General features: G+C 40.9%; 1 protein-coding gene across 2 annotated transcripts in view; it reads left to right on the plus strand.

Annotated features, from left to right (window-relative positions):
• The first annotated feature begins 1,740 nt into the window (after nucleotides 1-1,740).
• Nucleotides 1,741-17,152, plus strand: part of MRC1 (mannose receptor C-type 1) — a 103,765-nt gene continuing 88,353 nt past the window's right edge. The window contains exons 1-3 of one of the 2 annotated variants that reach the window (XM_057732777.1): nucleotides 1,874-1,897; nucleotides 5,829-5,862; nucleotides 14,260-14,661. In XM_057732777.1, coding sequence (XP_057588760.1) covers nucleotides 14,397-14,661 — 265 coding nt within the window. In that variant the 5' untranslated portion in view covers nucleotides 1,874-1,897; nucleotides 5,829-5,862; nucleotides 14,260-14,396. Of the gene's footprint in view, nucleotides 1,898-5,828; nucleotides 5,863-14,259; nucleotides 14,662-17,152 lie in introns of both variants that reach the window. The other variant, XM_057732775.1, reaches the window with a different exon arrangement.

Genomic DNA, 17,152 nt, shown 5'->3' on the forward strand with positions numbered 1-17,152 from the left:
CTACCATTTTCTGTGATACCACTCCCTCAAAAGCTGGATTTCTTTTTCTTTCTTTCTTTCTTTCTTTCTTTTTGCCTTGGTCACCCCTTTTAGCCTGTTAAATCTTTGTTTTAGTAAGGTCAAGGTCATGCGGTAAATTCTTTGTGGGACAACTGGCCTCCTTTTGTTTCAAAACCACAGATTCTACCACGGATCCTGGTTGACCATGTGATGACACATTAGTGTAATTTAAAATACCCTGAATGTGAGTGTAGAGAGAAATCAGTTGTTTTATTTGCTTCTGAAATTAATATAAATCCAAATTAGGCCAACCTATTTGAATTTATAGAATTGACTGACATTTAAAAAATGTGAATGCCTCATTCAAAATATTTTTTTCTCATGATAAATCAGTGAGGCAATGTTCAGAAAGAAACATTTTGTTTCATTTGCTTTGTTTTGTAACCAACTTTTTATGTCAGTGAAGCATTGGCTTAATTAAAAAGAAACATTTTTCTTGTGTCCTACATTTTCACTATCTTTTTCACCCTGTCAGAATAATCTTAAATTTAGAATGTCAAAAAAAAAAAAATCAGTAACAGAACTATATCACATTTCTTATTAGGAAGCAGAGTTTATAACATGATCACAAAGATGGTAAATCTTGGAGCTTTCCACTTGAAGACAAACTATTCATTTGAAATTTCAAAGAATACAATGTTTCCCGCAGCTTCTTTTTGATTGGCTAACATTTCCCACACGCCAGTTGTGGGTTGGCTATCTAATTACTAATATCTGCTTCAAAATGTTCTTACTTCATGTTTTACCTCTGGAGAATAACAAAATAGATGTTTAGGGTTAATATGGTGCTTAATGAAAGATCTGTTTCCGTTTTTTTTTAAAGAAAGTATTCCGCCTATCACATAATGAATATACATCTTTTTAACCAACTGAGCAGCTTTTCGCCTAGCACGCACCAGGACCCTTGTGAACTTGAAGAAGACCGATATGGTGGAGGATGGGCGGCGAGGTTTTACTGCAAACCCTGTCACCGTTTTTCTCTGGCTCTCTAGAGAACTTTCTAGAGAAAGACTTCTAGAACTTTCTCCCTCCTGTTATGACTGAGAGTCTTTCTTATGCTTAGTCTCTATTTCACTTTTCTTCTAGTGGAAAGGAACAAAGCTCCCCGAGAGTTTCTTTTGAAGCTTTCTAAGAAAAAAGGAGACTCTAAGCCCTGACTATGGAGAACCAGGGGCGTCTGTTTCAGCCCTTAAGAGGATGGTTCCACCAGAAAACTGTCCTTTTTAGTGCCTGCCATCTCTACCACGTTCCGGTGGGGCTTGTCTGTTGAGGGTCCCCTGATTCAGCTGCTTCCCAGAGGAAACGTGACTTTTCCAGCCCAAGCACTGGCCTCCAGCTTGCCTTCCCCACAGCCCCATCCTCCGAGCAGGGCCGGGAGGTCCAGACCTGTTTCACTTCCCCCTTCCCCGCAGGCCTGCCCGGCTCCTCATTTCTCACCAACTCCCTTTCGCCTCCCCCCTCTTCCTCATCCCTCTCCCCCACGTGTCCTTCTCTCCTTTCCTCTGTGTCTGCTCTTCTCAGAAGTTAGCTTACAAAGCAAAGTTGTCACTTTGAATTCCTGTTTTTCCAACCACCCTCATGTGACAGGATATCTCCTTATTGGAGGTTTTCCCTAATTTCAGAAGCCCTTTAAAAGTGGGCGCTTCCTCCACACTTCTTTTCAGCCGGGCAGTTCTGAGAGGGGAGGAGGGGCAGGGGGAGCCGGCGCCCTCACTGTCTTGGTTCTCCCTAGCCCTCTCCTCTCCATCCTTGGAAGAAAAGGAGAAACTCTGGGCCATGAGGCTGTCCCCGCTCCTGGCTTTCCTCTCTCTCCTTCCGGTTGCTGTGCAGCTCCTGGGTAAGTGGGCTCTGAGGGGGAAGCTTTCCGTCTTGGGGCCTGGGGCCTGTGGCACCCTTTCCCTTTTGGGTCAGTGTTAAGGGATTCCTTCCGCACCTGCGGGGAGGAGGAAGCAGGGATGCCGCACCACCAGCTCTGCGGGGAAACCTCCGCCTGGCCCCCAGGCCTGGAAGCTGGGGACCCGGAGGAGCCGGCTGCTTCTCAGGTCAGAGGGGCGGCCTGACCTGAGCCCCGTAGAACCGCGTCTCTCATTTCTTTTCTCATCTTCCATTGTCCCTCCCCTGCTTAATTCTTAGAGCGATTTCCTTTGAGGCTGGTGAATTCTAGTTTTCAATTTCTATCTAACCCCAACCAATGCCTTCCGAGTGTTTTTGACCAAAAGGAAGACAGCACTGGTGTCTTTCGTCATCGTGGGTCTGAGGAGCAATCACAGATCGTACCCCTCCCTGCCCCAAAGATTCCATGAGAGTTTTACAACTCATCTTTTTCTCTGCGAATGAACCATTAAAAAAATTTTTTATTGGAGTATAGTTGATTTACGGTGTTGTGTTAGTTTGTGCTGTATAGCAAAGTAAATCCGTTATACATATACATATATCCACTCTTTTTTAGATTCTTTTCCCGTGTAGGTTTTTACAGAGTATTGAGTAGAGTTCCCTGTGCTGTACAGTAGGTCCTTATTAGTTATCCTTTTATAATATAGTAGTGTGTATACATCAATCTCCTTCTCCCAATTTGTCCCTTCTCCCTTTACCTGCGGTAACCATAATGATGTTCTCTACATTTGTAAGTCTGTTTCTATTTTGAAGATAAGTTCATTTGTGCCGTTTTTTTAGATAAGCGGCGATATGGTTTAATATTTGTCTTTCTCTGACTTACATCACTCAGTAGTGAATGAACCATTTTGATCACCCCTAGTTTTTATTGCTAGAAAGCTCACCCTTAGCTGTGCTCTAAGTTGATCCTTAGCTATGTGCTAAGTTGTTCAAACTGATTTATTCCTGTTCCCCCCATTTTTTTTTTCTGGAGCCTGATGATTCCTTATGAGGAACAGACCCAGAGCTTTTCAGAAGCCCTTTATGGAGTCTCTTCTGCTTCCTTGGACTCAACCTGCTTTACCTCTGGAGTGAGAGTGCCTGGTGGAATTTTTATTCCCAGGTCTCTTTTCAGATGAGATAGATGGGATTTCAACTTTGAAATTTTGGGTTCCTGACCCCCCTTCATTTCTCTCAAGTCAGCAAACACGCCCAGCCTGTGCCAAGGGCGTTCCGTGCCCTGCTGTCCTGTTGGAGGCAGCTGGGGGGTCAGGGGGTCGGGGGGTGGGGGAGACACCTGGATGAGACAGAAACTTCCGACCACCAGGAAGCTTCCCAGGGAGAGTGTTTGATCACAGAAAACAAATCATCATGAGCATGAAGTAGTGGCGATTATAAACACACAACAAAGGCAGTATGGTTTGCACCCAGCCCCTGCCAGGAAGCTACTTCATTTCCTTGTGCTTTAATTTTTCTGTATATAAAATAAGGGGCATCATATTACTTGTCCCATCAGTTGTTGCAATGATTCAATGAGTTAAACTGTGTAAAATGTTTAGCACATGGTGAGAACCATAATACTGCTTCCCAAGTGTTAGGTGTCAGCAGCAGGGACTTTTCTCCCCCCTGGTGGCGATCAGTTGTTCAATAAGCAATATAATAAGCTTTTTTTTTTTTTTAACAAATTTATTTATTTATTTATTTTATTGGCTGTGTTGGGTCTATTTTGCTGTGCTTGGGCTTCCTTTAGTTGCGGTGAGCAGAGGGCTATTCTTCATAGTGGTGCGCGGGCTCCTCATTGCCGTGGCTTCTCTTGTTGCGGAGCATGGGCTCTAGGCGCATGGGCTTCAGTAGTTGCAGCACATGGGCTCAATAGTTGTGGCTCACGGGCTCTAAAGTGCAGGCTTAATAGTTGTGGCGCATGGGCTTAATTGCTCTGCGGCATGTGGGATCTTCCTGGAGCAGGGATTGAACTCGTGTCCCCTGCATTGGCAGGCGGATTCTTAACCACTGCACAACCTAGGAAGCCCTATAATAAACTTTTAAAGGGAAGATTTCTCAAGAAATGATGTGGAGGAAAGAGTCCTGGAGCCTGAGGAGATATTTTACCTGAGTCTTGACTATAAAGCACATCTCTCAGTGAATAGAAAGAGAGTGACAGGATGTCAGGGCGAGTTCCACATCACCCTGGCCTTCATCTGGAAAGACTGTCTTGTGCAAAAGGATTAATGTATGATTTTTTTTTCAGACTCACTACTCACTTTGCATGCATACATCTGGATTGTGTAAATTGTCAGTAGTAAGTCATTTAACACACAGCCCTCTGTCTCAAACCCTTATGTAACTGTGCTTTGACCTCTAATGAGTGGAACGGTTCTCAGAGCTTTCTGAGAGGCTTCTCCTGGGTTATAACCCTTAATTCGATGCTAATAAAATTTTACATTTCTTTCTTTCTTTTAAGTAAATTTATTTATTTATTTATTTATTTATTTATTTATTTATTTATTGGCTGCATTGGGTCTTCATTGCTGCCCGCGGGCTTTCTCTAGTTGCGGCGAGCAGGGGCTGCTCTTTGTTGCGGTGCACGGACTTCTCATTGCAGTGGCTTCTCTTGTTGTGGAGCACAGGCTCTACATGCACAGGCTTCAGTAGTTGTGGTGTGTGGGCTCAGTAGTTGTGGCTCACAGGTTTAGTTGCTCTGCGGCATGTGGGATCTTCCCAGACCAGGGCTCAAGCCTGTGCCCCCTGCATTGGCAGGCGGATTCTTAACCACTGTGCCACCAGGGAAGTCCTCCAGTTCTTTCTTTAAAAAAAAAAAAGAGGATTAATATATTTTTCATTACCCCCAAAGGTTAAAAGTAAGACTGGTGAAAATCTTCTAAGGGTTGCGCTGTCTCAGATAGAATGTTCTGCTTAGGAGTAAGTTCTCTGTCACTGAAGATCTTCAAACCAACACTGGAGGAGACCTCCAACCCAGCACCATCCAGTAGACACATCATTGGCCACAATACACAGCCACCTTTAAAAAAGGAAAAAGAAACAGCTGACATTGATTTTATGAGTATGTTTTACTTAACCCTGTGCAGCAGAAATTAGCACAACATTGTAAATCAACTATACTTCAATAAAATAAACTAAAAAAGAAAGAAAATACAGAAGGCAACCGGTAAGAAAAAAAAAAAAAGAATCAAATATGCTCAACCTCAGTTAAAGACCAAGACCCTTGTCTTCAAAGGGACCTGGAGGTCACAGTGAGGACAGTGATCTTGAAACCCAGTCTCTGACACTGAATCTTGAGCAGCTAAGGGAGAACCAGGTGGTCACAGTGCCACAAGGGGAGTTGAACAGAAGGAAAGTAGCCTCTGAAGTGGTATGTTATCTGCATGGCAGAGAGGGAGGGAAACTGATGTCAGCGTGAGAACAGCAGTGTCCTTTTGCCTCTTGGCAACCGTCAAGCATTGCTGAATGGAAACATCGTGTGGTTACATTGGTGCATAGAGGCAACTGGTGGAAATTGGGTGGAATAAAAGTGAAAGTAGAAGGAGATAGGAAGGCAAGTGCCCTTTCAAAAAGAACGGAAACAGGGGCTTCCTTGGTGGTCCAGTGGCTAGGACTCCATGCTCCCAGGGCAGGGGGCCCAGGTTCAATCCTCGGTCGGGGAACTAGATCCCACATGCCACAGCTAGAGATCCCAGCATGCCACAACTAGAGATCCCTGCATGCCGCAACTAAGACCTGCTGCAGCCAAATAAATATTTTTAAAAAATGCTTAAAAAAAGAAAGAATTGAAACTGACACAGAAGTAAGTGTCGTAGCACAAATTCTTCTAATTACTGACCACGTTAAGGTCACAGAGCCCTTTCAGATCCTTAATCACTTTAATTAATTGCTTTCAGATCCTTAATCAGATCCTTCAAACAACCCAGTGAGGTAAGTTGGGTGGGTGTTGCTATTCACATTTTACTACACGAGGAAACTGAGGCTCGCAAGTCAGTGAGCCAGTGAGGACCAGTGCTAATTCTTGACCATGGTATTCTGGCTCCAAGGCTAAGAAGGAGATGTAATTTACCAGCTGGAGTGTGTTGATCAGGAAAGAGTAGAGGTGCTTCAAAACAACAGTGTGTCAAAGAAGGACTTAGTCCTCCTCTCCGTATCAATTGTTTAGACTCTTCACTTGGAGATGGGAAAGAAGACACTAACATTGGAGGGTTGACTCTCTGCAAAATGACATGCTGGGTGCTTTGCTTAAGTGGTCTCATTTAGAAAGTTGACAGCAACTCTACCAGAGAGCATTATTGTCCTCATTTTACAGATCAGGAAAGTGAGGCTAGAATGATTAATTTAGCTAAGGCAACACAGCTAGTGAATGATGGAACCAGCATTTAACTGCAAGTTTGTTGACCTGGAAAAATATACTTCTCTCCACCACATCACTTGGAAACTCTGGGATCTTGCTGTGTTCTTCTGTCCCTTTCTTTGGGCTGCTGCAACAGTTCTCTGTTTTTTCTAGTTTCATCCTATTCTGGACCGTTTCACATTGCCTTCAAGACTGATTTTCCCAAGTTAATGATAAGAATACGCTAACATGTACCAAGCAATTTCTATGTGTCAGGAACTGTTCTCAGCCCTTTATTTAGATGATCTCATTTAATTCTCGCAACAACCAGCAGGTTCTGTGCTTTCCCCCTCATTCTTCAGGGGGAAAAGGCAGCACAGAGTAGTTTAGAAACTTGACCAAGGTCACACAGCCAGTGAGCAGTAGAGCTCTGACTATGTCATGTTCAGGTTGACACATACATAAAGATTAATTAGTTAGCATGGTTATGAGTGGAAGAAGAAAAAGTTGTGTAGTGTCCACTTCTTACCTACAGGTTTTGTTTATTTGTCTTGAAATGGGGAGAGAGGCTGGCATTCTGAGGTTGAGGATATAAGGGAGAAAGGGAAGGATGGTGAGCGGAGCTGCAGCAGGGGGATGGAATCTAGGACATAGGTAAGGGAATCAGCAGGCTGAGCGAGGGCTACTGCGATGGGAGTGAACGAACCCAGGAGGGATGTAGATATTCCTGTCTTTAGGAAGGGAGGCAGGAAGTTGGCAGAGTTCCTTACTCCCAGACTCTATTTTCTCCTTGAGGTCACAACCCATATTGGATTCATACTTGGACCTCCCCAAATAGCCAAATGCAGTTGACTTAAATTAGTAGGTTCTCTGGGTATTTGATGAATGAATGAAGGATTGAAGTGGAAAATAAAATCATTCTCAATTTTTCCTTTATCTTTTTGTTCAATGTTGCTAAACCTAATTGTGTAATCCTTAGTTTTTTCCCCCGCCCCCAGCACTTGTAGTTTTTTCTTTTTTTCTTTTGCATATGCCAGGTGCATAATACATATTTATTTTTTTAACTTATAAACTTTATAAAAATAAGTATTTATTAAGGTAATTTCGTTCTTTGGAGACACATATGTGGGGTATACATTCACTTACAGGGGCTGATGGACAGATTCTTAGTCTGAGGGGCTCAAGTTGGAGACCTCTGACAAGGACTTGACTGAAGTAGTTTATTTGGGAGCCAGTCTTGGGAAAGACTAGCTGAGGAGGGGGGATGTGAGACCAGAAGGGAGGCAGCTGGTCCAGGGAGCGTCCAGGAGCCAGTGACCCCTGTAGACAGCTGGGTCCTGGCTGACAATATAGAATGTGTGCTTTAGAATCACCCTGCCCACAGTGCAAACACTGGGGCTGTTTATTCCTCCACACCCATTGGTCACTGGTAAAGGGCTAGGGCTACTCCTAGCAGGAGTTCGTCCTCTGACCCTTCTGGTCTTTGCAGTGTGTGAAGGGGGCTCTGGTGGCCAGAAAACACCCTCAGGCCCAGAGATGTGGCACTGCTGTTGGGGGGCGGGGCCGGCACCCACTGAAATGGCAAAAGGCAAGAAGAAATGGTCCTAGCAGCATCTACTGCAAAATACCCATTTATTTTCCTCTAACCCAGCTTCTCTGTCTTCCAGAAGTTATTAGCATTTATGTTTTCATGTCAGCATTTTATGTGCTGGTGGTAAGGAAAGTCTAAAGTTGTGTAAGTAAATACAGTGTGTAATAGTTATGTCTCTAAATTGTCACTTTCATTACCTAACTTTCTTTGCCAGTAAGTTTGGAAATTTCATGACTTGCTCAGTGTGATCATTTAAAATGGTTAAAATGTGCTTCAAAGAAAATTTGTACCCGTGATGTTGGATATCTAGGCTTTGGCCCTTTTTAACCTGAGATATTGGGTGGAAACTTCTTGCTTCTTTCTTAAATGTATTTTGACCTTTGATATTTTCCCCCTTGAAGTGTGGGCTCCGTGTGGCAGGGAGTTTGTCTCTGGCTTGTCTTTGTGTTGTCAATAGCATGGTGCCTGGCGCCTATCTGTTGAAAAATAAATGTGAGGTTAGTAAGATTGATATTAGTTAAGATGGATGGTGGGTCTTTTCAATTCTGTAAATACATTTCTGATGTGTAAGTACCATCTGTTATCATTTGTTCAGCTTTGCAATATTTCTGTTACAAAAACATAATTTTAGAATTAAATTGAATAGAAAACAAAACTTGAATGTTTATCTCAATAAAACACTGATCTGGTTAATAGGGACAAAAATGCCACAAGCTGTCTTTTGGTCAAGGTCTTGAATCACTTTCAGAGGAAGAAGTATGACATTGCACAGAGACAGTGATAAAAGCAAAACTTCCATGTTGACTAGCTGAGTTTGAGAAGAATAATGTACGAATGCAGCACCATGAAGTGATAATTTTACATTTCCTTGTATTGTCTGGCAAAGGCAATATCAAACTTGCACTGCTTCCTAATGTCAAAGATACATAAAGGAAACAAGAAGAGATAAGTTTGTATTGAAATAGAAGCTTTTCATTTCCAGGTACTCCTTTTATAAGTATAAGCATTTATAAGTTGCCCTTTGGTAAAAATAAATTTTCAGGGGAAAAAGTCACATGAGATAGACCCATCGTCATTAATCAAGTGTTAGATGAAGGAATGTGTCTGGGTTAATAGTCAGGAGATGCTTCACTTTTAATAACTATTCCTTTATTCGTTGAACTAATATTTGTTGAGAGACTGTTAAGCTCCGAAAAGAGAGAATACAGTACTGGATTAGAAAGATAAGTAATTTACATTCCAGTAGGGACACAGACGAAACATAAGTAAACACATTTCTAAAAATATATATTTTAAGATGGTTTTGAATAGTATATAGAAAATAAAAGAGTAAAATTAGGATTGTCAGCTCACTAAGGAGTTGGCACCTTAATGAGTATTTCAAGAAGAGGGAACTTGACATATGAAGTCTCTAAAGTGAAAAACGAGCTTAAAGTTTTTGAGGAACAGAAAGGCTTTGTGGCTGGAAAGTGGTGAGTGAGAACACGGGTGGGAGGAGGTGAGAGCAGAGGGGCAGCTGAGCTGGATCAAGCCCCATCTAGTAAGCTGGAGGGTTTCGTTCCCATGTGCGCAGTGGTCCTCTTGAAGGGTTTAAATCTGGGAAGAGATATGGTAAAAAAAAAAAAAACAAAATCTCTTTCAACCTAGAAAACCTCTCCCCAAAAGTAGAAGAAAAAGAAAATAATTTTAGTATTCAGTAACTATTCAAGCAGCATGTAATATGCACTGGCGATCTGCTAAAGAGATGGCAAAAACAGAGAGAAATCTGACTCTTTTATAGAGGTAAGTAGAAACATTCCATGACATTAGGTAGGGTTTGCAATTTGGAGTCAGGTGACATGTTAAGCGTGTCTCAACCAGGAAACTGGAAGATCAGGCATTATCTCTGATGATTACCTTTCAAAGAGAGGAAAATCAGAGCAAGAACATGGTGGCTTGGTCTGGGGTGTGGCAGTGAAGATGGAGAGAAAAGAAAGGGTTAGGGTATATTAGGAGATGGAGAGAAAAGAAAGGGTTAGGGTTCTCCAGAGAAACAGAACCAGTAGGGGGTGTGTGTGTGTGTGTGTATCTCTGTCTCTACTTCTACCTCTACTTCTACCTCTACTTCTCTCTCTCTACCTACCTGTCTCTACCTATCATCTCTCTACCTATTATCTGTTATCTATGTACGTATCTCTCTATCATCTATCAATATCTTTTTAGACAGATTTATTTTAAGAAATTGGCTCATGCAGTTATGGAGGCTGGCAGGTCCAAAATCTACAGAGGTAGGCTGGCAGGCTGATAACTCAAGAAAGAGTTGATACTGCAGTTCAGGTCCAAAGACAATCTAGAGATAGAATTTCTTCTTCTTGAGGGGACCTCAGTCTGTTTTCTCTGAAAGCCTTCAACTGATTGGATGAAGCCCACCTACAGTATGGAGTGTAATCTGCTTTGCTAAAAGTCTACTGATTTAAATGTTAATCTTATCTAGAACAAGAACACAAACCCAAAAACCTCCCAAAACGACCTTCACAGCAACATCCAGACTGGTGTTTGACAAAATATTTGCATTCCATGACCTCGCCAATTTGACACATAAAAGGAACCATCATGGTGTTTTGGGATAGAGCCAACAGATTCTAGTTTGTCCTAGAAAGCGAAGGAAAACTGCAAATCTAGATGACTCCTCAGTTTTTGGCTTATGGATCTAGATAGATGATGGTTCTATTAATGAAAAAGAGAATATTGGATGTTTGCTTGTTAAATACCATCATATTTAGAGTGAAATTAAGACGGGACTACAGATGAAAATTAAGTATGTGAAATAAAAGTCAAGTAAGTATAAAAACTCTGAGAGAAGAACACTATTCATGCATGAAGACTTCCAAGCACCTTACCTTAAATAGTTGGTTACCAATTGGTTGGTTGACTGAATTTAGACAGTTAATAAGTGTTGGCCACTTGACAATAAAATCAATTGGCTGGGCTGCCTAGGTGGTGCAGTGGTTAAGAATTCACCTGCCAATGCACGGGACACGGGTTTGATCCCTGCTCCAGGAAGATACCACATGCCGTGGAGCAACTAAGCCCATGCGCCACAACTATTGAGCCTGCACGTTAGAGCCCATGAGCCACAACTATTGAGCCCATGTGCTGCAACTACTGAAGCCCACGTGCCTAGAGCCTGTGCTCTGCAACAAGAGGAGCCACAGCAATGAGGAGCCTGCTCACCACAATGAAGAGTAGCCCCCACTCAGCGCAACTAAAGAAAGCCCGTGCACAGCAAAAAAAGACCCAACACAGCCAATAAAATAAATTAATTAATTAATCAATTAATTAATTTATTTATTTATTTATTAAAAAAATCAATTGGCTGAAGTAGGAGGTGGAAGATAGATTTATTGTTGGGATGGTGTTGAGCAAAACTATGTGAAATGTGGAAGATAAGTCTAGATAGGAAAATAACAGGTGGAGTAGCCAACATAAATGAAAAGTAAAGGGCAATATAGCTGAGTCTACAGATATCTATGGCAACATTTTCAGTCAATATCTTTTTAGATTAGCAGATTTACAATTGTGTATGGTACATTATTGTATATCTGTTTTTAAAGGAATATTTTATCTTCTTATTTCCTGGGTTTGACTATGAGCAAAACAAAAATATTATTAACATTTTAATTTTATTACCAATGCACAAAGTTACTCCTTTTGCCACACAAAGATCAAGCTAGGGAAGGACTTCAGTTAGATGGGAGGAGATTGGGTTGACATCGCGTGTTTTCTTGACAGACGTCAACTCCAAAGATGCCAACAGAAGCAGATGTTCTGAATTCAGGCTCTAGTGAGTCCCAATTCCAAGAAATCAAACCAGCAGACATGAGGAACCCAGCCAAGGAATCTAGGCAGAGGTTCAAAGTAGCACTGAATTAGGAACCCAGGCAAGACAGAGGCAGGAGGTCTCTAACAAGTGTAGACAAGAGCAGATACTGCAGGAAAACATAATCTTTTGAGGCAAAGATCCATTATGACCTCGCAGTTGATGGTCCAAGATTGATCTCAAAGTGTAAGTGGTGCCAAGCCCATGGGGTGCTGAGGACAGCACATAGAATTGGCTTGTGAAAGTGCTTTGTAAACAGCAAAGGCCTCTCTTAGCAGTACTGTGATTACTTTGATAATGTCACTCGGAAGACCTGATTAAAATTGGGATTAACAGATGTAAACTGTTGTATATAGGATGGGTAAACAACAGAGGATATTCTACCGTAGAGCACAGGGAACTATATTTGATATCCTGTGATAAACCATAATGGAAAAGGATGTGAAAAAGAATACATATATGAACAACAGTCACTTTGCTGTACAGCAGAAAGTAACACAACATTGTAAATTGATGTATACTTCCATAAAATAAGTAAAAAGAAAATTGAAGTTGAAATCAAGTGTAAAAAAACGCCAAGCTCATTTAGCCAGACCCTCAAACATCTGCAACACTATACCAGCTCGTTTTGAAAGAACCTGTTTTTTGTGTGTGTGTGTATGTGTTTTACCCCAACTTCATTTTCTTTTATTTATTTATTTATTTATTTATTTATTTATTTATTTATGTATGTATGTATGTATGTATTTAATTGGCTGTGTTGGGTCTTTGTTGCTGCACACGGGCTTTCCCTAGTTGTGGTGAACGGGGGCTACTCTTCATTGTGGTGCGTGGGCTTCTCATTGCAGTGGCCTCTCTTGTTGCAGAGCACAGGCTCTAGGCACGAGAGTAGTTGTGGCACATGGGCTCAATAGTTGTGACTCACAGGCTCTAGAGCGCAGGCTCAATAGTTGTGACACACGGGCTTAATTGCTCCATGGCATGTGGTATCTTCCTGGAGCAGGGCTTGAACCCGTGTCCCCTGCATTGGCAGGCGGATTCTTACCCACTGTACCACCTAGGAAGTTCCTGAAAGAACCTCTTAAATAGGAGGAATTTAGTCAAACCTCACAAAAGGTGTTTATATTTGTGTCACGCAAAGAGAGTCAGTTCATTTCATTTGTCTGTTAAAAATAGACAAAAAAAGAAAAAACCTTTGCATGATCAAACATGAATTCAATTTTGGTTTAAAGGACAAAAATATGCTTACCAGATCTTTTTATTCTTTTTTCTTTTTGTCAAGAGGAAGCTGAGTTTTGCCAGCTAGCAGCTATGTACTATAAGTATAAACCATCTATAAATATTTATTCAAAGTACCAGCTCCAAATTATAAGTATAAAAAAAACACTGTTATTTGTAAAGTAACCCTCATAAATATTACCTTAACTGATATAAAACCTTACATTTATTCAACCTTCACTGCAAACTTCACAAATTATTACACTTTCAAATGCAGTTTTGTATCTTTTAGTTATATAAAGGTCAAGTTGAATATGCCAGTGAAATGAAAGATACTAGATGTCTGAGCTACCCATTGTTGGATCGGAAGGAAAAAAAAAAGTTCTCTAGTTGCTGGACATTAAATGAATGTAAAATTTCCTAAAATAATTTAAAAAAAATTTTAACTTTATTTATTTACTTTTTATAAATTTATTCATTTATTTATTTATTGGCTGCGTTGGGTCTTTGTTGCTGTACACGGGCTTTCTCTAGTTGTGGCAAGCGGGGGCTACTCTTCATTGCTGTGTGCGGGCTTCTCATTGTGGTGGCTTCTAGGTGCACGGGCTTCAGTAGTTGTGGCTCACAGGCTCTAGAGCACAGGCTCAGTAGTTGTGGCACAGGAGCTTAGTTGCTCCATAGCATGTGGGATCTTCCCGGACCAGGAATCGAACCCATGTCCCCTGCATTGGCAGGCGGATTCTTAACCAGTGTATCACCAGGAAAGTCCTAAAATTGTTTTTTCTTTTTAAATACAAAGAATCTTCCTAATGTTATAATTAGAATAATTGTATAGAGATTTCATCTATCTCAAAGAGAGTAGGGATAGTCAGACTTCAAAATTCTATCCCAGGATATACAAGTATTTAATTTTATAGCTTATTCTATTCATCCCCAAAGACGCTTTTCTCAGATCATTATTATTTCTTCCTCTGCTACCTACCTTTTATGTTTACTCCACTACAATTCATGTGCATTTAAGGCATTGAGTCTTTTCATAAGGTTCCTTGTCTGAACTAGGACATCGTGAAGATTTCCAGCCAATTACTGGTAGCCAGCCGCCACATGCTGCCAAGAGAGGTTCCTCAACCCACTTTCTCCTCAGCTTCAGGGAACCCCCGGGAGGGTGCTGGGTTGGCTAGGCCAAGTCAATTTCACCCCTTTCCCTGTGATCATAGGTCTTGAGGGAAACGGAAACAGAGGGAACTTTTGACTTAAAATATTGTCTATGTCCTGTGTATCCACTTAAGCATCCTTTATTTCTTTCCTTTTCTTTTTTAACAGACACTAGGCAATTTTTAATATACAATGAAGATCACAAGCGCTGCGTGGAAGCATTGAGTCCCAGTGCAGTCCAAACGGCAGTTTGCAACCAGGACAGTGAAGCTCAGAAATTCCGATGGGTGTCTGAATCGCAGGTTATGAGTGTTGCATTCAAGTTATGCTTGGGGGTGCCATCGAAAACTGATTGGGTTGCTGTCACTCTGTATGACTGTAACTCCAACAGTGAACTTCAGAAATGGGAGTGCAAAAATGACACGCTTTTGGGAATCAAGGGAGAAGATTTATTTTTTAACTATGGCAATAGACAAGAAAAGAACATTATGCTTTACAAGGGATCAGGTTTATGGAGCAGATGGAAAGTTTACGGAACCACAGATGATTTATGCTCTCGAGGTTATGAAGGTAAGAAGCTTGGAATTTTTTTTGGCCTTTCTGTCAAATCTTTCTCATCTTAATTAATTAGAAATTAATTCAAGGGAAAAAGCATAGTCTTATTTAGTCTGTACTAGAAATATTAATTGATTACTTTTGTGATTAGAACTATTCCGTGTTCTTTTTTTTTTTTTTTAAATATTTATTTGACTTCACTGGGTCTTAGTTGTGGCACACGGGCTCTTAGTTGTAGCATGCATGTGGAATCTAGTTCCCTGACCAGGGATTGAACCTGGGCCCCCTGCATTGGGAGCACAGAGTCTTAACCACTGGACCACCTGGGAAGTCCCTCTGTGTTCTATAAATGAATAAATGTAGTACAAAGTCCTAAATGATACTTTAGCTATTTATAATTAGTGGGAAGACATTTCTTTTAAATTTTGCTAAGATTTTTTTTATTAGCAGTGGGTTACTGTTTTTAGAAATTACTTTTCATTGTAGTCTTTGACCCAAAGTCTTCCAGTTAACACTGTATGATTGTCATGATAAAAGAGTTTAACGAAATGTTTCTTTTCCTTTGGTTTAAGTGATCTCTGAGCAAACTATCTGTGGAACAACATTCTTTACCGATTCAGACTGTGTAAAACGAAATCTTGACAATTTTGGCTTCTAAATGTTTCTAATTTATTTGTTACGTTATGGGTATTTAGAGACATTATATAATAATCAGAAAATTAGAACAGGTGGGGAATTAGCTTGTAAACTAACCTTCAGCATGTTTAGTCTGCTGTTTTGGAAAGTGGTAGCACCAGTGGGACAGGAAATAATTTTATAGGTAAGTAGTTCCTTCAGGTCTTGAAGGTTAAATAAAATCAGAGTATCTAGTCTTTTCTCATCTTGTCCAAATTTCATTCTCTGGTGGCTGCACAGCAAATGATAAAACAAAACCAAAAAAGAACTTGAAGCCCTTTACAAAGGCTTCTTGAGTCAGGTGATGTTGTAACCACATTCCAGGTTTGGACACTTGGTTGTTGTGAAGTGTTATCTAGAACATCCTCAAGGTCAGAGAAAGAGCCCGCCTTTTGGAACAAGAGATTAACCTGTTTCCAGAATTACTGTGTTACTGTGGCTGCAAAGGTTGGTTGAGCTTAGCTTATGACAGGTACGCGGAACATCGGAGTTCAGCTCTTTGCAAGATGACAATCTGTCAGCTTTTCATTTTCCTTCTATGTTCTATAAAGAGGAGAGAGTGGGAATTGAAGAAGAGTGAGAGGGAGAGCTCAGAAAGAAGTTATCCCGAAGCCTTTATTGAACATAATGTAGGTTTAGAAATTATATAAGTGGCAATCTAAGCAGCACAGCATTTCAGGAGAAACTTGATGGAAAATTATAGGGCAGGACAAGGGTGCACCAAACTTAGCTGAGTCAAATTCCACAGATGGGACAATAGTTCTAACTGAGGAATCCAACACAAGGAAGTCTGGTGCTAAGAGATCGGAATTCTCATTTTCTTTTAAAAGATAGCGTAGCACTGAAGTTCTGTAGTCCCCTTCCCACCCTCTGCCCCCTGCTTTCTGGTCTTCTGTTTGCTTTGAGAAAAATATGCATAGGATATAGGATAGCAGTTCTCAAACTTTAAAATGTTTAAGAATCATCTGGGGAGCTTGTTAAAAATCAGATCCCAAGGTACCCCCCTACCCAGATTCTAAATTAGCATATTGGGGGAGGGGCCTACGGATCTATTGAATTATTTTTACAAACACCTGGGCGGTTGGACACAGATGGCCCATTGACCACACTTTGCATACTCCCTAACTCTCTCCCAACACTTAAGATATTCCTGCCAGGAGATCTAGCCCTTCAGAGTGATCTTGGCATTGATTCACTGGAATATACATTAGAAGTAAAGACAATGTAGAGAGGACGTATATAGAGTCTTTGTCTATCTAAAGAAAACTTGGGGAAGGAAACTGTCTGAGGCCAAGGATTTAATTTAGATGAATAGAATCAGATTTTATAGACTTGGAAGGATCTGAGAATTGTCTGAAAGTGTGGACCACAAGAGGAAGGGTCAATTGAGTGCAGTGACATGATTCGTTAGGGATGTTAGCCTCATCAGTGCTTTGTTTAACAAATCGAGTTAGTCCTTAAAAAGCCATTTCTGATTGACGTTTATACATCGAGCACTGGAAATTCCTTGGCTAGCTTAATGAATGGTACAACTAGCCCTAGGTGGTCTTATCAGCTTTTCTTTATATGAAGCAACTCTGGTGTAATGATTACAAATCCAGCGTGTTCCTTATACAATCTCGGATTTGGAAAACTAGTCCTGTAACTTAGTGGGACAATAGCTAGAATCACATATTAAAGTTACCAACAGCTAGGTAATTGGCAAAAAAGTAATTTTGAGAGAACTGAAAATAAACCTAGCTTTCAAGGTGGACTGGATAAGCACTAGTAAAGGAAAAGGAAAGGAGGTAAGTAACTTATTTCCATTGTGCTCTTTACATTAGATGCTGTA

This window comes from Hippopotamus amphibius, chromosome 4, assembly GCF_030028045.1.
Source record: "Hippopotamus amphibius kiboko isolate mHipAmp2 chromosome 4, mHipAmp2.hap2, whole genome shotgun sequence".
Classification (NCBI taxonomy): domain Eukaryota; kingdom Metazoa; phylum Chordata; class Mammalia; order Artiodactyla; family Hippopotamidae; genus Hippopotamus; species Hippopotamus amphibius.